This window comes from Narcine bancroftii, chromosome 6 (assembly GCF_036971445.1).
Source record: "Narcine bancroftii isolate sNarBan1 chromosome 6, sNarBan1.hap1, whole genome shotgun sequence".
NCBI classification, from domain to species: domain Eukaryota; kingdom Metazoa; phylum Chordata; class Chondrichthyes; order Torpediniformes; family Narcinidae; genus Narcine; species Narcine bancroftii.
In genome coordinates this window covers 252,240,342-252,262,121 of record NC_091474.1, presented here as the reverse complement: position 1 = coordinate 252,262,121, position 21,780 = coordinate 252,240,342, and the positions used below count along the sequence as shown (strand labels likewise).

Sequence of the window (21,780 nt, the reverse complement as noted above, 5' to 3'; positions counted from 1 at the left end):
GTTAATCCACGTGTCTGCATCAGGTTCCTGTGAGTCCATTTCCTGGAACCAGCACATTGAGGCAATCATGAAGAAGGCACATTAGTGTCTCTGCTTTCTAAGGAGTCTGAGTAGATTTGGCATGTGGTCAGATACTCTTATCGAACTTCTAAAGGTGTACTGTGGAAAGTCTACTGACTGGAATTCATGTATTCAGGAAGACAGAAGGCTGCAGAATGTAGCAAGCACGGCCAGGTCCATCACAGGCTCCGATCTCCATCCACTGCGGATGTCTGTGTGGGGGGCAATCTCAAGAAGACAACCAGCATCATAAAAGACCCTAATCACCTTAGTCATAGCCTCTTCTCACTGCTACCTTCAGGCAGAAGGGGTGTGAAAACCCTCTAGGTTCCAGAACTTTCTAAAAGCTATTAGACTCTTGAGCCTTCCACTGCTACACTAATCATGGACTGACTCTCGGCACTATTCCATATCACTTCTTATTGCACTAGGATTACTCTGAATGCTTACTATCTATCTTGTGCATTTATTGTCTCTTTTAATTGAATTTAATTTGTTTCTTATTATAGTTTTTATAAATACTTGTTTGGCTGCAGCAAGTAAGAATCTTGCACATTCAGGATGTACATTGTGCAATGTGTATGACAATAAACATCATTATATCATGACTGATGCAGACATACCCAAGGCTATCTTTAGTTACGTCTCTCTCCTGCTTATGCTTTTCAACAGTAAACATGCTCATGTTCAGAAAATATTAATTTACGATCTTCATCTTCTTCTGGCTTTGCACATAGGCATCTCTTCTGATCCTTCAGGGGACTTTTTTTTGTCTCATGGCCTTTTTTTTCTGAATATACTTACAAAACCTTTTTGGATTCTCCCTTACACTGTATGCCAAATCCATCTCCAAGCCTCTTTTAACTCTCTTTATTTTCCTGCATAGAGCATAGAACACAAAAATCTACAGCACAATACAGGCCCTTTGGCCCACAGTGTTTTTACAAGCTACAATAATTGCCTGGAATTTCCCCACTGCATAAGCCTCCATTTTTCTCAGCTCCATGTACCTATCTGAAAAGACCCTATTGTACCTGCCTCCACCACTGGTACTGCCAGTACCTTCCATGCACCCACCAACCACTGTGTGGAAAAACTCACCTCTTGCATCCCCCCATATTTACTCCCAAGCACCTTAAATCTATGCCTCCTCGTGTTAGCCATTTTAGTCCGAGGAAAACTCCTCTGGCCATCCACATGATCAAAGCCTCTCATCGTCTTAAACACCTCCTCTGGTCACCCCTCATCCTCCCTCACTTCAAGAAGAAAAGAAAGTTCATTCAACTTACCGTAAGGCATGCTCTCCAATCCAGGCAGCATCCTTGTAAATCTCTGCATCCACATCTTCCTGCAGTGAGGTGACAAGAACTAAACACTATCTAAATAGAGTCTAACCAAGGTCTTGTCTAACTGCAACATTACCCCACTAGCCCTCAGTTAATGAAAGCCAACACATCATGTGCCTTTCATAACCCCACCATCAACCTGTGCTGGAGCTTTGAGTGTTCATTGCTTATGACCCCAAGATCTCTTAGTTCTCCACACTGTTCTCTCAAGATCTCTGTTCTTCCACACTACTCCTCAATGCTGTTACATTCCTCACACATCTCAAGGAATTTCTTTGAACCAATCTACATATATCTAATATTTGCATTATTTTTCTTTCTGATCTGTGCCTCCATATCTCCTGTAAACCAGGATGCCTTTTCCTTGCCATTCCGTATTGCCTTCTTAAATGATTCCCATTGGACAATCGTTTCACACTGACCTTTGTGTCGAGTCAACTATTGCTAAATCCTGCCTAATTTTTTTGAATATTTTATATATCAGTTTTCAATTTCAAAGTCATACAGTGATCAATGTTCATCAGAACTTAACAGTCATAATTTCTGTACAAGGTTCACCGTTGAATCCAAACCCTTTTTCTACCCCTCCCTCCCCCCGCCTTTTCACACACGACAGACAACATAATATACAGCAAATGTTAAAAACCTAAATCAAAGATTTGCGAATTTGCTATGCCCCCGGCAGCCTGTGACCCGGCCAATATCCTATCCATGGCTTTTTTTTCTTTTGTATTGGGATGGGATGGAGCTAGGCTGCAAGGGAGGATGGCCCAGCCTATACCTGTGCACCTATGAAATTTAGATACATTTTCTAAATTTTAAGGAAGGTACTGTGCTTTTTTCTGAGTTTATAAGTAATCTTCAGGAGAACACAGCTCTGCATTTCTGCATTCCAGCATGTAATGCTCAAGCAGGAGTTGGACTTCCTAGTAGCTGCTATGCACTTCCTGGCCACTGCCAATGTGACCATTACAAATTGGATTTGAAATTTGGACAGCTTCATTGTAAGTCTTATGTCCATCATATTTCCCAGCGTGAACAACTCTGGATCCTGTGGGAATTCTTTGCCTATGATTTTCCACAGAGCTTCGCCCAGGTCCACTCAAAAGGGCCTCACCTTGGTACGTGTCCAGGTTGCGTGCACAAAAGTTGCTGTTGCAATGCCACATCTGAAGCATTGGTCTGAGATGTTCAATTTTTGCGGTGTCAGATAGAGCTGGTGAAGAGCGTGGCACTGCACCAGCCTGTATTGCACATTAATGATCGTCATCGTGCAGAACTGACACGGGTCTAACCAACACCGCCATTCAATCGTTATTCCTAAGTCCGACTCCCACGTCTGCCTTGATTTGATGCACCCCCGCCCGAAGTAAGAAATATATTGCTGAAATAAACTTCCATGTAATCCCCCTATCCAATCAGGGTCTCTATGTCACTGCATACTGAAAGGGCCTGAGTTAGACCTAAATTGACCCTTAGAAAAGATCTTATTTGTAGATAGTAATGGAACGTCTTATTTGATAAACCATATTTATTTCTAAACTGCTCAAATGACATAAGCTGCCCTTGCTCATTACAGTCCTCTATGCACCAGACCCCAGGTGTCCAGGATCTTGTTACCCACTGTCCATGGAGCAATTTATTCAAAGCCAAGGGTATTTTTGGAGACATCTGTAGTTTGAGCCCTATAAGTTGATTAATTTTCTTCCAAATGAAAATAACTTGTTTTAATATGGGCTGCCTTTCTTTCCAATTTAGCATTTCACTTGTAAATCAAGTCCCCTGCTACCTCTTCCCAACCATGTGCAGAACAATTTGTGCCCAGGATGGTACTTCTCCCCCCTCAAAGAGTGAGGCGATGTATCTCAACTGGGCTGCCCAATAATATTTCTTGAAGTCTAGCAATTGCAATCTGCCAAGACTGAAATCCCAATTTAATTTCTCCTTAGAAACCCTGGCCACCATACCATTCCATAAAAATCTTTGCACGTGAGAAAGCAATTTCTGAAAGAATCCCTGGTGCAATGCCATGGGCAGTGTCTGGAAGTGGTACTGAAACCTCGGCAACACATTCATTTTTACACAATTAACTCTGCCCACTAGCGTTATGGGCAATACCCCTAGGTATTTAATCCCATTTTGCAGCCACTTCAAACCACTGTTTTCCTGGTATTGACTGTAATCTCTTTTCATTTGTGGCATAATTTTGGACTTCTCTCAATTAATCTTATACCTGGAGATCTCCCCATAGTCCTCTAGGATAAAATGCAATTTGGCCAGCAAGTTCATTGGGTCTATCAGGTATATCAGCACATCATTCACAAATAATTTAATTTTGTGTTCCTCCTGACCTGCCCCAAATCCCTTGATGTATGGATCCTGGCGTATAGCCTCAGCCAAGGGCTCCATGGCTATTACAAATAGAGATTGTCTCCTGGATCTTGACAGTGTAAAAGCTGGCGAAATTTGTCCATTTGGTCATAACTTTAACTTTTGGCGCATGATACAGCATCCTTCTCCAATTTATAAAAGTTAGCCCTAGACTCAATTTTTCAAGCACTTAATATAAAAAGACCCACTCTAATCTATCAAATGCCTTTTCCGCATCCAGGGCTACACCTACCCTACTCTTTCATTTCTTGGCTGTGCCAGATGCATTATACTCAACAGCCATCCAATATTATCCACTGGCTGTCTCTTTTGAACAAACCCCATCTGATCTTTGTTGATTAACTTTGGTAGATACTTTGCCAATCTATTCGCCAAAGCTTTGATCAGTATTTTGTCTGTGTTTAACAATGAGATTGGCCTATAGGAGTATGGTACCAGTGGATCTTTTCCTTTTTTTAGAATCATCGAAAAAGATTCTGGGAGAGTATGGGTCTCCGCTGCCTGGTCTACCATTTCCATAAAAAGAGGCATCAATGGGTCTAGTAGAACTCAGGTGGGAACACATCCTCCCATGGAGACTTGTTAGTTTGTAGTGAACTCAATGCTTTCCCTATCTCTTCCTCTTTGAAGGGGAGATCTAATCCCTCCTGTTCTTCAGGGTCTAAATTTAATAGCTCTAACTTTGACAGGCACTCGTCTTCTTTGCCAGACCCCCTTCCCAATTCAGATTTATCTAAGACCTCAGTATCCCAAAGGTCTCATTGATCTCTTTTGGCTTGTATGAGATCCTGCCATTCCCCATTTGTATCGTATTGATCATCCTTGAGGCTTGCTCTGCCCTCAGCTGCCAAGGGAGAACCTTGTAGGCCCTCTTCCCTCAATTCATAAAATTTTTGTTTCGACCTCATTAGGGCCTTTTTGAAGCTATACATTTGGAGCATATTGTATTTTAATTCCTTGTTTGTCGGAATCCTGTAATGCTCTTCTGAGCCTGACTCTTGGAAGGCCCACTCTAAATTGGTAATCTCCTGCTCCAATTTTTCTACCTCCCTCATGAACTCCTTTTTAACTGTAATGGTATACCCAATTATCTGACCTCTCAAATATTTTTTGAGGGTGTCCCACAGGAGAAATTAATCTGGAGTTGGCCTCACAGAACATGTCTACCTGTGCCCAAACAAAACTACAAAACTCCGGCTTCTTTAGTAGCAATGTGTTAAAGCGCCGTCTGTACATCAAATCCTGCTTATCTGGCATTTATATAGTTAGCATCAGAGGTGAATGATCTGAATAAAGTCTTACTGCATATTCACTCTCCATGATCCTACCCTCTACGTAGGCAAAAGCCAAGAAAAAGTCTATTCTAGAGTAGGAGTCATGTCACTATGAATAGAAGGAATAGTCCCTCTCTCTCAGATGCTTCCATCTCCACACATCTGTCCAATTCAGCTCCTCATACAGTCAATGGTAGCCCTCGTGGCCTTTGTTTTGGTTATCTTTTTTGTTGTCTTGTCCAAGACAGGATCCAAGCAAAAGTTAAAGTCTCCCCCAACCAAAATGTTCCTCCTTCCCTCTTCCAATTTCAGGAAAGTGTCTTTTATAAACTTCTTGTCATCAAAGTTGGGGGCATACACATTCAGCAAGATCCAGGACTCCGAATATATCTGACAGTGTACTAATACGAACCTCCCTGCTTTGTCTGTGACCACACTTTGCACCCTCACTGGAATACTCATTCCTATCAGGATTGCTACCCCCTCCCTTTTGCTTCAAGCCGAACAAGGAGGATATCATCTGACCTACTCACCCCTTTTTTTAATTTTTGGTGTTCCCATTCTGTTAAATGTGTTTCTTGGAGGAAGGCCAGATCCACCCCCCCCCCCCCCCCCCCCATTTTCTTGATGTGTGCCAAGACCCTTTTCCTCTTCACATACCTGTTTAAGCCATTTACATTGAGACAAATATATTTTATACTATTAATTATTGCCCCAAGGACTTCCACCAAGTTTGTGCCCCTTTACCTCAGCAGCTCCATCTCTACAGTCCATCCAATTTTCTCCTTCCAGCTGGTCAATCCAGCTCACTGGGGGTGCAACAAATCCTAGGAAAATCAAGGAACGACAAAGATAAAAGGACAAACTAAAAACAGAAAAAAAACAGCATATAACACCAGACATTGAAGCAACCGACCAACTCCACACATTCCAGCCCCCCACCTCTTCACAAACCTTCCCCTGCCACTCTAGTTTAAAGCTTTCCAAGTAGGACAAGCAAAACTCCTGGCGAGGATATTTGTTCCCTTCTATTTTAGGTGTAATCTATCTTGTAGAAGTCCTGCATGCCCTGGAAGATCTGACACCCTCCCTCCAGTACCAGCTCTTTAGCTATGCAATGAATTGTACTATCTTCCTAATTCTTGCCTTAAAAGCACATGGAACAGGTAGTAATCTTCAGGTTACAACCCTTGAAGTTCTGGTTTTTTTAAATTTACTGAAATCATTCTGCAGGACCCCTTTCCCATCCTGCCTATGTCATTGATACCAATACGGGATCACTCTCCCTTCTCAGAATCTCATGCATGTGCTCAGACATCCAGGGAGGACACCCCATTCTTGCTGAGCCTAAGAGATGTTCATGGTGCTACTGACCGAGCTGCTAATCCCTTCCCCCCCCCCCCACTCCCCTAACAGTACCTGCAGTCTGCACCTTAGATGTGACAAAATCACTATAACTACTATGTATGATCCTCTCTCGCTTCTGAATTATTCTGAGTTCATCCAACTCAGCCCTAATTCCTTGACATGTTCAATAAGAATTGCAGCTAAAGACATTTCTCACAGGTGTCGATATCAGGAACGCTGGAAGTTTCCCTCATATTCCACATCTTGCAGGAGGAGCATTCCTATGCCCTGATGACTGTCTTCCTGACTAAGAGTAAAGATTAAGAGTGCTGAGGTTAATTACTCATTGCAGATATCTCATGGAAGGGTTCAGGGTCATCCAGAAAATCTGTTTTAGAACATCGAACATTACAGCACATTACAGGCCCTTCAGCCCTCAGCATTGTGCCGACCTCTATAAACCTACTCAACGATCTAAACCTTCCCTGCCTCACTCCCATACCCTCCATTTTTCTTGCATCCTTGGACTTAAGACTCTTGAATGTCCATTATTGTCCCATCACCCCTGGCAATGCATTATAATTCTTTTCACGATTTTGTATCCTCATTTAATTCTATTGATGTCTTAAAACTTTATTTATGTGATATATAGTCATAAATGCAGCCAATTGGAATGACTGGTTTAATTTTTTACCATGTAGTAAATCTTTTACTAATTAACATTGTGGAATTACAGAAATATTCAATTGATCAACATGCCAGTAGACTCTGGTATCCAGTTGACTCTGGTATCCAGTATCCATCAACTGGTATCCAGTTGGGGAGGAATCACGTGATGGAGTAGTGGCCGGTAGGGGAACTCCAGCCCTCTCCAGAAAAGTAAAAAAAAGGTAGAGAAAAAACAAAAGTCACTAACACAGAAACCATAACAAATTGAAAGTGAAAGTGTGGAGAAAATGGCAGCAAAGAAAGAAAAACCAAAAACAACGGGAAGAAAAGAAGAAGGAAGGACGTCGGAGGAGGAAGGTGAAGGCCTTACGAGTACGAGGAGGCCCACCGTGGAGAGAGAAGCCCGCTCCCTGAGGTCAGTGCAAACCCCGAACTCAGGACTACAAAGATGGCTCACGGAGCCAAACAAAAGTGCACAACCGCGCATGCGCGATGCACAAGACAAAAACAACACCAATGGGAGGAGGGGACCAGCTGAGGAGTAAATCTCCACAGCTGAAATAGACAAGTACAACACAACAGCAAGACTCTCAACAGGAAAACATAGAAAATAACGAGAACAAGAAGGAAGAGAATAAAAATAGGAAATCAAAGAAACAACAGATGACCAACCCAGAGGAAGAAGACCAACATCAAGACACTTTTAATAAAAATAAGAAGCCTAAAAATACCCAACAAAATAAAACAAATAACCCAACAAGAAAACCAGAAGAGACAGAGGTAAAGAACACAGATCCTGGAGTGGACCCAGAAGAAGAGGAGGAAGAACACAGAGAAATGGAAGATGAAGGGAAGGGCAAGTACATGGATATATTTTTTTTAAAGAATATATGGAAACAGTAAAAGAATGGCAGACGCAAGAATTTAGTGAAATAAAAAGAAGAAGAAAAAGTACAGAAGAAAAAATGAATAGATTAGAGATGATCATGACAGAAATAGGAAAAAGAGTAGACAAGGTGGAAGAACGAGAAACAGCCGTAGAAATGGAAGTAGATGACTTAAAAAAGAAATTAGAAGAGTCTGATAAAAAAGTTAAAGAAAGAGGAGCTGTTAGCTCAGAAGATAGATATAATGGAAAATTATAATAGAAGAAACAATATAAAGATAGTGGGCCTTAAGGAAGATGAAGAAGGCAAAAATATGTAAGAATTTATAAAAGAATGGATCCCCAGGGTCCTAGGAAGGCCAGAATTACAGGAAGAAATGGAAATAGAAAGGGCACACAGAACATTAGCCCCTAAACCACAAACACAACAAAAACCAAGATCCATTCTAGTAAAATTCCTAAGATATACAACAAGAGAAAATATATTGGAGAAGGCAATGAAAAAAATAAAAGAAGACAAAAATCCACTGGAATACAAGGGTCAAAAAAAAAATTTTCTATCCAAATATAAGTCCTGAAGAAGAGGAAGGAGTTTAATGCAGCAAAAATGACCCTATGCAATAAAGGTTATAAATTTATGTTAAAATACCCAGCGGTACTTAAGATAGTTATCCCGGGGCAGCAAAGCAAACTATTCTCGGATCCGGAAAAAGCACGAAAATTGGCAGAACAACTACAAAACAGACAGAGAGATGACGAGATGTAACAAGAACAAAAATGACAACAAATAAAATAAATAGAGTATAAGTAAGAACTAAGAAGGGAAAGAAAGGGAAGAAAGGAAGTAAGGAGGGAATTAAGAGAGTGACCTTTGTTATATATGAAGATTGAAATCTTTTCGGGGGGGCTGGGTGGGGAAGAATAACAGTCACTGCGAAATCAGTTGACGCTTGCGAGCGGATACGCAAATCCAAATGGAGAGGGGAGATGTGGTTGCCCGACAAGGGACAAAGGGCAACTCAGAAAGGGGAAGGACTATTGGGGTTAAAGGAATTTTAGATATGAGAATAGTGAAAATATTTTATAGTTTAGAAATGTTGTCTTATAATGTGTTCAAAAAAAGAAAGCAGAAATGGATAAGAAGGGAAGGTGGTGATGAGGAAACGGAAAGGAAAGAAAACAAAGTATGATATGACTATGTTGAACTATATGACTTTAAATATTAATGGACTACATAAACAAATCAAAAGGAAGAAACTTAAATTTACTGAAAAAATAAAAAATTGATATAGCATTCATACAAGAAACACATCTAACTGAGGTGGAACACAAGAAATTAAAGAGAGATTGGATAGGACATGTAACAGCAGCATCATATAATTCAAAAGCCAGAGGAGTAGCTATATTAATCAATAAAAATGTACTAATCAAAATAGAAGAGGAAATAATAGTTACAGCAGGGAGATATGTAATGATAAAATGTCAGATATATTCAGAATTTTGGAATTTACTCAATGTATACTCACCTAATGAAGAAGATCAAAAATTTATGCAAGATATCTTTTTGAAGATAGCAGATACGCAAGGGAACATACCAATAGGATGGGATTTTAACCTTAATTTGGACTCAAACGTGGATAAAACTGGAAAAAAAACTAATAGAAAGAACAAAGTAAACAAATTTATAATTAAATCGATGGAAGAAATTGAACTTTTGGATATATGGAGGAAACAACACCCAAAGGAAAAGGAATATTCATATTATTCGGGTAGACACAAAACATACTCAAGGATAGTCCTATTCCTGTTATCAGCCCACATTCAAGGGAGAGTTAGGAAAACGGAATATAAAGCTAGACTATTATCGGATCACTCACCCCTGTTATTGGCAATAGAGCTAGAGGACATCCCACCAAGAATGTATAGATGGAGATTTAACTCCATGCTACTTAAAAGACAGTATTTTAGAGAATTCATTGAACGACAAATTAAAATGTACTTTGAAATAAATACGGAATCAGTGAAAGATAAGTTTATACTATGGGACGCAATGAAAGCGTTCATCAGAGGGAAAATAATAAGTTATGTAACTAAGATGAAGAAGGACTACAATCGGGAAAAAGAACAGTTGGAAAGGGAAATAACAAATACAGAAAAAGAATTAGCAATAAAGGAAGATACAACTAAAAGAAGAGAATTGGCAGACAAAAAAATAAAATATGAAACACTACAAACATATAAGGTGGAGAAGAACATAATGAAGACAAAACAGAAATATTATGAGCTAGGAGAAAAAACGCACAAAATTCTAGCATGGCAGCTTAAGACAGAACAAACTAAAAGAATGGTATTGGCATTAAGGAAAAAGGACAAACAAATTACATATAATCCAACGGAGATCAATGAAAACTTCAGGGAATTCTACGAACAACTATATCAAACTGAAAACGAAGGGAAAGAAGACAAAATAGATGAATTTCTAACTAAAACTGAACTAAACCCGAAATTACAAACAGAGGAGCAAAATAAATTAATAAAACCATTTGAAATAGAAGAATTACAGGACATATTAAAAAAACTACTGAACAATAAAACACCAGGAGAGGATGGACTCCCAATAGAATTCTATAAAACATTTAAAGACTTATTAGTTCCTCCCCTCCTGGAAGTAATCAACCAGATTGATAAAACACAAAACATACCAGATTCATGGAAAACAGCAATAATTACAGTAATACCAAAGACAGGGAAAGATCCACTAGCACCAACGTCATATAGACCAATATCTCTACTTAACACAGATTATAAGATAATAGCTAAACTATTAGCAAACAGATTGGCCGACTATGTACCAAAAATAGTAAATCTAGACCAAACTAGATTTATTAAAAAAAGACGAACAACGGATAATATCTGTAAATTTATTAACTTAATTCATGCAGTAGAAGGAAATAAAACTCCAACAGTAGTGGTTGCTTTAGATGCAGAGAAGGCCTTTGACAGAGTAGAATGGAATTATTTATTCAAAGTACTACAAAAATTCAGCCTACCAGAGCAATATATTAATTGGATTAAAGCATTATATAAGGGGCCATTGGTGAATGTGACAGTAAATGGATATATATCAAAACAATTTAACTTAAGTAGATCGACAAGGCAGGGATGTCCACTATCTCCCTCACTGTTCGCATTAGCTATAGAACCACTAGCAGAGCTGATAAGAACAGAAAATAAAATAAGAGGGATAAAAATAAAAGAGAAGGAATATAAAATCAGTCTATTTGCAGATGACGTTATAATATACTTAACAGAACCAGAAATATCAATAAAAGAATTACATAGGAAATTGAAGGAATATGGAGAAGTATCGGAGTACAAGATCAACGCAAATAAAAGTGAAGCAATGCCAATGAATAATGCGGATTTCACAAAGTTTAAGAAAGAATCACCATTTAGATGGCAAACACAAGCAATGCGATACCTAGGTATACAACTAAATAAAAATCTCGGCCATCTATATAAACTAAATTATCATCCATTAATGAAAAAATTACAAGACGACTTAGAGCATTGGAAAGACTTACCACTAACACTGATAGGAAGGATAAACTGTATTAAAATGAACATTTTCCCAAGGATACAATACCTATTTCAGTCATTACCAATTCACCTAACAGAGAAATTCTTCAAGGAGCTAAAGAAAATGACAAGGAAATTCTTATGGAAAGGGGGAAACCGAGGATCGCACTAGATAAATTAACAGAATGGTACAAACAAGGAGGCTTACAACTACCAAACTTTAAGAATTATTATAGAGCCGCACAATTAAGATACCTATCAGATTTTTATCAAACAAGGGAAAAACCAGATTGGACCAGATTAGAACTAGATAAAATAGGGGAGAAGATACCTGAACATATACTATATAAATGGGATGAAAAATTGGTGCAATGTAGGAATTCACCGGTATTGCATCATCTGCTCAACATTTGGAAGAAGATTGACGTAGAAAGGAATAAAACAAATTACCAACTACCAAAACTAATATTGACGCAAAATCAACTAATCCCTTTCACAATAGATAACCTTTCCTTTAGAGAATGGGAGAGAAAAGGGATCAAAAGAATAGAAAATTGCTTTTCGGGAAATAAATTATTATCCTTTGAACAAATGAAGGATAAATATAATATAACTCACGATACAATGTTTGCATACCACCAACTGAAAACCTACTTGAAGGACAAATTGGGAAACAGTCTGAGGTTACCAGAAGGAAGCAATTTGGAATATGTGATTACAGACACAATGATAATTTAAAAATTTGTAGCAAACATGTACATCAAACTGCAAGAAAAGGAGAATGAGGAAACAAACGGTAAACCTAAACAAAAATGGGAACAAGATCTAAACATAAAGATAAAGAATGAAACATGGGAAAAGCTATGCTCCGGAACTATGAGAAATACAATAAACACGAGGTTACGCATGATACAATATAACTGGATACACAGGCTATACATCACACCTCAAAAGTTAAATAAATGGGACCCAACAGTATCAGACAAATGTTTTTGCTGTAAAAAGGAAACGGGAACAACAATTCATGCAATTTGGACATGTGAGAAAGTGAAAAAATTTTGGGAAGATCTAAATCAGATATTAAATAAAATCACAAAAAGCAATATACCAAAAAACCCAGAGATCTTCCTCCTAAGTAATATAAGAAATAAAGAATTTGGATGGAGCACAAAAAAGATTTGTTATGATAGCCCTAGCTGTAGCAAAAAAATGTATTATGTCAACCTGGAAATTAGAAGACAACTTGAGAATACAATAATGGTATATAGAAATGAATAAATGTATTCCATTAGAAAAAATAACATATAATTTAAGAAATAACATCACAATATTCGAACAAATATGGGAGCCGTACATGAAACACAATAGAGAAATCCTATCGTGGACTTCCACCACCTAAAATGACAGAAGGAGAAGATAACGAAAAGAACCGACTCAGTAAAATTTCTTGTTTATTTTTATTAAGTGACAACATTGTTTAACGGGTTAAATGTATCTTATAGATTGAACTTCAAATAAATGGGAAAGGGGGTGAGGGAGGGAGGGAGGGAAGGGAGGGGGAAAAATGGGGAGAAAATGACACTATATATTCAAGAGAAAATATGTCTGTATGTATCTTGGTCAATATGGTTTATAGTTGACCGTTTTGAGTTTTGTGTGCCCGATGGAGATGTGGGGGGGGCTGGTAGTCATGGTGGGGAGCTGGCTGATGGAGGACCTCAGTTTTCTTCAGGCTGACTTCCAGGCCAAACATTTTGGCAGTTTCCGCAAAGCAGGACGTCAAGCGCTGAAGAGCTGGCTCTGAATGGGCAACTAAAGCGGCATCATCTGCAAAGAGTAGTTCACGGACAAGTTTCTCTTGTGTCTTGGTGTGAGCTTGCAGGCGTCTCAGATTGAAGAGACTGCCATCCGTGCGGTACCGGATGTAAACAGCGTCTTCATTGTTGGGGTCTTTCATGGCTTGGTTCAGCATCATGCTGAAGAAGATTGAAAAGAGGGTTGGTGCGAGAACACAGCCTTGCTTCACGCCATTGTTAATGGAGAAGGGTTCAGAGAGCTCATTGTTTACCTATCTCGGCTGCACCATTTCATCAGATGCAAGGATCGACAATGAGATAGACAACAGACTCGCCAAGGCAAATAGCGCCTTTGGAAGACTACACAAAAGAGTCTGGAAAAACAACCAACTGAAAAACCTCACAAAGATAAGCGTATACAGAGCCGTTGTCATACCCACACTCCTGTTCGGCTCCGAATCATGGGTCATCTACCGGCACCACCTACGGCTCCTAGAACGCTTCCACCAGCGTTGTCTCCGCTCCATCCTCAACATCCATTGGAGCGCTTACACCCCTAACGTTGAAGTACTCGAGATGGCAGAGGTCGACAGCATCGAGTCCACGCTGCTGAAGATCCAGCTGCGCTGGATGGGTCACGTCTCCAGAATGGAGGACCATCGCCTTCCCAAGATCCTGTTATATGGCGAGCTCTCCACTGGCCACCGTGACAGAGGTGCACCAAAGAAAAGGTACAAGGACTGCCTAAAGAAATCTCTTGGTGCCTGCCACATTGACCACCGCCAGTGGGCTGATAACGCCTCAAACCGTGCATCTTGGCGCCTCACAGTTTGGCGGGCAGCAACCTCCTTTGAAGAAGACCGCAGAGCCCACCTCACTGACAAAAGGCAAAGGAGGAAAAACCCAACACCCAACCCCAACCAACCAATTTTCCCTTGCAACCGCTGCAATCGTGTCTGCCTGTCCCGCATCGGACTTGTCAGCCACAAACGAGCCTGCAGCTGACGTGGACTTTTTACCCCCTCCATAAATCTTCGTCCGCGAAGCCAAGCCAAAGAAAAAAGAAGATGGTTTATAGTGTGAAAAATAAAAAAATTTTAAAAACTGGTATCCAGTTGACTGTGGTATCCAGTATCCATCAACTGGTATCCAGTTGACTCTGGTATCCATCAATTGGTATCCAGTTAACTCTGGTATCCAGTATCCATCAACTGGTATCCAGTTAACTCTGGTATCCAGTATCCATCAACTGGTATCCAGTTGACTCTGGTATCCAGTATCCATCAACTGGTATCCAGTTAACTCTGGTATCCAGTATCCATCAACTGGTATCCAGTTGACTCTGGTATCCAGTATCCATCAACTGGTATCCAGTTGACTCTGGTATCCAGTATCCATCAACTGGTATCCAGTTGACTCTGGTATCCAGTATCCATCAACTGGTATCCAGTTAACTCTGGTATCCAGTATCCATCAACTGGTATCCAGTTGACTATGGTATCCAGTATCCATCAACTGTTATCCAGTTGACTATGGTATCCAGTATCCATCAACTGGTATCCAGTTGACTCTGGTATCCAGTATCCATCAACTGGTATCCACTTAACTCTGGTATCCAGTATCCATCAACTAGTATCCAGTTGACTATGGTATCCAGTATCCATCAACTGGTATCCAGTTGACTCTGGTATCCAGTATCCATCAACTGGTATACAGTTGACTCTGGTATCCAGTGTCCATCAACTGGTATCCAGTTGACTCTGGTATCCAGTATCCATCAACTGGTATCCAGTTGACTCTGGTATCCAGTATCCATCAACTGGTATCCAGTTGACTCTGGTATCCAGTATCCATCAACTGGTATCCAGTTGACTCTGGTATCCAGTATCCATCAACTGGTATCCAGTTGACTCTGGTATCCAGTATCCATCATCTGGTATCCAGTTGACTCTGGTATCCAGTATCCATCAACTGGTATCCAGTTAACTCTCCTTAATTCACTCTTTTTTCAACTCCTATCTATTTTGAAGTGACTGATTTTTTTAAAAGGAAGACTGTTGCTAGTAAATAGATGCCTATTTTTGAAATTTCCCAGCTTTTTAATTTATTTCATACACCAATTATGCATTTGTATTCTGTTAGATTGAAGAATCCTGTCGATCACTGAGCCCAAATAAGTTTTAAAGAAATATGTCAATGAAAATATTTTTAATAATCAAATTAAATGAAGATTGTCTGTTAAATTTAATTACTTTTGCTTCTTAATATTTTAGCTTTGTAGGAAGAAAGAAAAATCCCCACGCATATAATGCTGAGTATAGCCTCACATTGCATTATGACTGATCTTGAAATTATAGTTCACTGAAGTAGGTATCTTTGAGATTGATTCATGTTTGATTCTATTACAGAGTGCAAGAGGATCATCCAATAATGTCATTTACTGTTTCAAAGAGTGGAAGACTCGCCTTGTTAAATGTAGCAACTCAGGTATGTAAAGCAGATGTCCATCTGGAAAGCATTTTTTGCTGTAGCATTTTCATCAGTTTCAAGTGATCAAAGACTTCATTCTGCCATGAAAAGGTCTTAATTTGTCTTATTCTATACAACCTGCATGTCTACCAGACCCAAGTAGTAATTAACAACCTTGATTCCTCCTCCTGACAAATCTCAGAAGCTGAACTTTACACGTCACATTGAATCACCATGGTGTTAGTGATCAGGTTCAGTCCTGACCTCCAGCGTTCCCTGTATGGCTTCTCCACGTTCCACCCACAATCCAAGGTCATGCTGATCGCTCAGTTAATTGGCCACTGTAAATTTCCCCAAGGGTATAGCTGAGGAGTAGAATCTGGGGAGTAAGTTATGGAAATGGAAGGAAGAGTAGGTTGCAGGGAAATGCTCTGAGGGATAACAGTCATATGTACCAAAGTACATTGAGAGTACATTTTGCAAGCAGTCCAATTAATTAACACATCTGGTAAAAAGAGTGCAAAATTACAAAGAGAGATCAGTTAGAACAGAGACCAAATAATACAATTTTACTTGTGTGGGATTTGTTCAAGAGTTATAACAGCAAGAAATAAACAATCTTTGAATCTGGTGGTGCGTGATCTCACATTCATGAATCTGCTTCCAATAGAAGACAGTGGCCAGGTTGGGATGGGGGGGTGTTTCCAATATGTTGGCTGCTTTTCTGAGGCAGTGGGATTTGTGGATGCTGCGACAGAGAAGAAGGTTTGTGTGACAATCTGAGCTGTGTTCACAACTCTGCGGTTTCCTGCATTGGGCAGATTAGTTCCAGTGATGCATCCTGACAAGATACCTTTGATAGGACATCTCTAGAAGTTGTTGAGGGTTGCAGATGACATGCTGAGTCTCAAGGACAAGTTTATTATTACATGTAACAAGATGCAGTGATAGAGTTGGTTTTGGAGCAGACCATTGAGGCCTTTCATCCATCGTATAACAAGTAAGACATTGTGCAAAGTAAAGGGCAGAGTGAAAGAGAGAAGTCAGATGGTACAGAGCAACGGCAGCATCATTTTACTTGGTGAAGTTAATTCCAGAATCTAATGGCAGTAGGAAAGAAACTGTCGTTGAATTTTGTAATCTGGTGGTGTGTGATCTCATACTCATGAATCTTCTTCCTGAGGGCCTGAACAGAATGTGACGGGACTGCAATGTGTCTTAATGTGTTGGCTGCTTTCCCAAGACAGCAGCAGGCTTCTGAGAAATTCAAGATGCTGATGTGCTTCCTTGGCCATGGCATCAGTAAGACTTAAAACTGTGTACTATCTCCATCTTTGATGTGGATGGGGGAGTTCCACAAGTCTATGAGCAGCTCCTTAGTCTTCTGGCACTGAGGGAAAGGTTGATGTCTTAGCAGCAAGATACTAATCTTTCCACATTCCGACTTGTCTTTGTTTGAAATCTGGCCCACGACAATGGTGACAAATACAAATTTATAGATGGACTTGGAGCAATGTTTGGCCACACAGTCTTGGATCATGCAAAGATGTAGACTCCACTCACCTACACACTGGACAATTTATGGTGACCAACCCACATGTCTTGGAGATTTGGGAGGAAACCAGAGGACATGAGGAAAAATCATGCAGACACAGGGAGAATGTATAAACTGTACACCTCATCAAAGATCAGGTTGAACCCTGGTCACTGAAGAGGTGAGGTGGCAGTTCTCCAAGCTGTGCCACTGTTCTGCTCCTACCTAATCCACACCTTATTGCCTCTCCATGTGATACCAAACCCCTCACTTTACTGTTTTTATATCTTGACTTGCCATTCCCACAGTTCTGCTACATTCCATCTTGCTGAGAACACCCCCATCTCTTTATCCTAACTCAGTACAATTATTGGTCCTCCATTTCCTAGCTTAACAGTAAACAACTAATCCTTTGTTACCTTTTACTCCCTCAGCCTTATCCTGACTCTTGCATGAGATATTGAAAACTTCCTTATCCTTTGTGTCTTGTTATACCAGTCGAGAAATCTTTCACAACTCCTATTGGTTATTCATCCCCTCCTTGGTTAAAGTATTTACCACATAAATCTGAAAATTAATAGAAGGAAGCTTCCGTTATCATGACCTGCGGAATTTTGATAATAAATGAAGACACAAAGGATTAGGCAAAGTTTTGTGAAATGAAACGTAAGTACCTACAAGAATAGGAATAGTCTTGAAATTAATCCTCAATATGATTGGAATTGTCAAATTACAAAAATTGAGATTAACAGAAGCAATTTTTAAAAATATTTTTATGCTGCTTATCAGCAAGATAAAACCTTTCTTAAATTTTGTTTCTGTGTCCCCCCCCCACCCCCTTTGTAAGCTTTGACTGAATATTTTGCTGACCCTGTGACTTATTTGCTTGGAGCTATTTTATGTTAAGTTATTTTATGATTTAAAAAAAAACCAAAACCTATTCTGTTAAACAGCTATTGATGGTGTAATTTTGAGCCTATTTTTGCCTCAAGCCCAATCTATCTCTTTTGTAGATAAAGCTGGTATAAACTTTATGCATTGGGGATGTTTGCTTTTTTTATGGATGGAATTTATATTGCAGGCTTTTTGTTTGTCATAACACAAAAGAATGGAATGATAATAAGAGTGGGATCTGTTGAATTCTCGTTTCAACTACTTTATATAATTGGTCAGTATTCTCTGGGAGGTGGAATGGGCAAGGATGATGGAACTGCAACAAAGTATTGTTTACATTCTATTAATCCAAATGTAGCAAAAGTTCATTTGTAATTAACATGTTTCATAAATATATCAGGGTAATGTACCTCACGCTACATTACTTTAGATGACAATGACACATAAATTGTTCAAAGCTCATGGTGGATTTCATTTTTAGTACACAGTAATTTTCTACATCTCATTGTAGAATTCTAATGTTTATTTTAAATTGGTTTACTAATGAGTTGGTGGCATGTATAGATGACTCCAAGAATCCATTCTCTAATTTGCTGCTTGGTCATTTAGTTTATTCGCAATGTATCATATTTTTGTAGTTGACAATTTTCATTTCCTCCTTTGACCAACTGTTTGGTTGCTTCAATTTCTAGTCCTGTTACCTCTGCGTGCAGGTTTCAAGTTCTTCTATTCAAGTGAAGTTCTATGTTAATGTATAATCTTTTTATGAGATGTCGAATGAGACCGGCTTCCCTGATAACCCTTCAGTGAGTACTATTAAAAGTAGGTGATCGCCATTGTTGTTTCTTTCACCTTGCACTCAGCGTCAACCATATATATAACCATAACCACTTACAGCACAGAACAGGCCAGTTCGGCCGTACTAGTTCGGCCCTACTTGTGTCTGAAATTCACCATAGGGTTCATCGCAAGAAATAGACTACTTTGGCTCACTCATCCAATTTAACAGCACTTAGCAAGATGTGTAAAATACAATATGACTACCTGCTTCTAGCACAATCTCACATGCTCAAGATTGCAACCACCTGTCAGAAAAACAAAATCCTCTGATTCCTTTAACCCTCTTACTCCTCACTTTACACAAATCCTCTCATATCTCTGTAACAAAAAAAGCTTTCTCATGATCCACCCTCATAATTTTTGATGCCTCTAACAAGTTTATTATTGTACAAGTACAATGGGACAAAATAGCATTCTTTGGTCATTGGTGCAAACGCATATACAGACAACAGATCCTCTCTCAGCCTTTTCCATTCTCAAGAAAGCAAATTCAGCCTACCCTGTCTTTCCTCATCAATAAAATATCCCATAGCAGGCAACTTCCTGGTAAATCTCAGCATCCCTTCCATTACACTCATATCCGTTAAATCGTGTGATGACAATACTCCCACTGAGTCCTAACTGAAGTTTTATGAAGTTGAACCATGACCTCCATACTCTCATGTTCTTTGTCCCAGCGAACATTCTGTCTGGGCACACTCCAACCAGATGGCATTAACATTGACTTTTCTGGTTTCTGTTAGCCCCCACTCCAGTGTCTCCCCTTCCCCTATCCAATGTCTCCTTTCCTATAAGCTCTGGCTTTCTCTCTTTCCCTTTACCTCTATCCCTTTTACTCCAGCTCTGTATTCACAGAGCCACCCCCTTCCTCCATTCAATTCTCACCTTTCCTCTCCTGTTCTCCTATCCCGATAGTAGCTGATTCGGCAATCAATTTCAACAGTTGAAGGGCAATCGAGGTCAAGTGACCCAAGCATCACAATAAAAATGAGGGACTGTGTTCATCATCGGAAAGAGCATTCATCATCGGAGTGGACTGTCAGAATGGAAAGGCTTTGGCTCAAGGGGCTTTGGAAATTAGGGGCTGAGGTGGTGGTGCAGGAATTGAAGTGAATAAGGACCACTCTATTTCAAGGAACAAAAAGGATTCAGCAGGTGGGCACAGGTAAGGGGAGGTTTTAGATATATATTTTGTTCCTCTAGTCATGGACAGTGGGAATGGCAGCCAAGGCAGGGGAATGCTCCTCTTGCAGAATGTGGGTTGTCGGGGAGCCAGCAGGATCCTGAAAAACTGAATTAAGGAATTGGATCTGGGATTGGATGAACTCCGGATCATTCAAGGAGCAAAGAGGGTGACAGACAGGAGTTACAGGGACGCTGCCACACCTAGGAGGCAGGAGAAGGCTAGATGGGTGAAAGTCAGTAGAGGGAAAGGGAACAAGCAGGTAGAGTAGAGCACCCCTGTGGCTGTTCCCTTTAATAACAAGTATACCATTTTGGATACTGTTGAGGGGGACGACCTACCAGAGACAAGCCATGGCGATCAGGTCTCTGGCGTGGAAACTGGTCCTGTAGAAGGGAGGAGAAGAGGTGAGCTGTAGTGATAGGGGATTCCATAGTTAGGGGACAGATGAGAGGTTCTGTGGAAGAGATGAAGTATACTGGATAGTATGTTGCCTCCCTGGTACCAAGGTCTGAGATATTTCAGATTGAATTCACAGCATTCTCAGGAGGGAGGGTGAGCAGACAGATGCTGTGGTCCACATAGGGACCATTGATGTGGGTAGGAAGGGTGAGGAGGTCTTGCAAGGAGAATTCAGGGAGTTAGGCACTAGGTTGAAGGACAGGACCTTCAGGGTTGTGATCTCAGGATTGCTACCCACGCCACATGCCAGTAAGGTTAGAAATAGGAGGATAATTCAGCTGAACATGTGGCTGAAGTCATGACGCAGGAGGGAAGGGTTCAGGTTTCTGGATCTTTGGGCTTTCACGGAGAATATGGGACTTGTCCCAACTGAATAGTTTAAAATAGATTTGAGGGGATGGGAACCAGAGTGCCATAGCAGATAGAGGAATGGAGGAGAGAAACAATGATGTTAAAATTGCATGTAATGTTAGAAGTTAACAGATTGTATGTGGTGGAAATGTTTCTCAGGTGCATCTATTTCAATGCAAGGAGTATTGTAGTAAGGGAAAGCAGATGAGCTTAAAGCATGGATTGGCAAATGGAAATATGACATTGTGGCCAATAGTGAAACTTGGTTGCAGGATGGGCAGGACTGGAAGCTCAATGTTCCAGGCTTCCGTTGCTTCAGACACGATAGAATTAGGGGGAGGAGTGGCATTGCTCATCAGGGAAAATATCACAGCTGTGCTCAGGCAGGACAAACCACAGGGCTTGTCTACTGAGGCTATATGTGTGGAGCTGAGGAACGAGAAAGGCATGACCACACTCATGGGGTTGTATTATAAACCACCCAATAGTCAGCAAGAATTGGAGGAGCAAATCTGTAGAGAGAGAGCAGACGGCAGCAGAAAACATAAGGTTGTGATCATGGGAGATCTTATCTTTCCACATATTGACTGGGACTCCCAAACTGTAAAAGGGCTGGATGGCTTGGAGTTTGTCAAATGTGTTCAGGAAAGTTTTCTAAATCAATATATAGAGGTACCAACAAGAGAGAGTGCAATACTG

General features: G+C 40.1%; 1 protein-coding gene across 9 annotated transcripts in view; it reads left to right on the top strand.

The window, feature by feature from the left end:
* Positions 1–21,780, top strand: part of LOC138737246 (WD repeat-containing protein 26) — a 261,475-nt gene that overhangs the window by 152,492 nt on the left and 87,203 nt on the right. For all 9 annotated transcript variants that reach the window (XR_011340851.1, XR_011340852.1, XM_069887979.1 and 6 more), the window contains exon 11: positions 15,757–15,835. Coding sequence is in view for 7 of the 9 variants with exons in the window: in XM_069887979.1 (XP_069744080.1) it covers positions 15,757–15,835 (79 nt within the window). In the remaining 2 variants the exon portion in view is untranslated. The remainder of the gene's footprint in view (positions 1–15,756; positions 15,836–21,780) is intronic.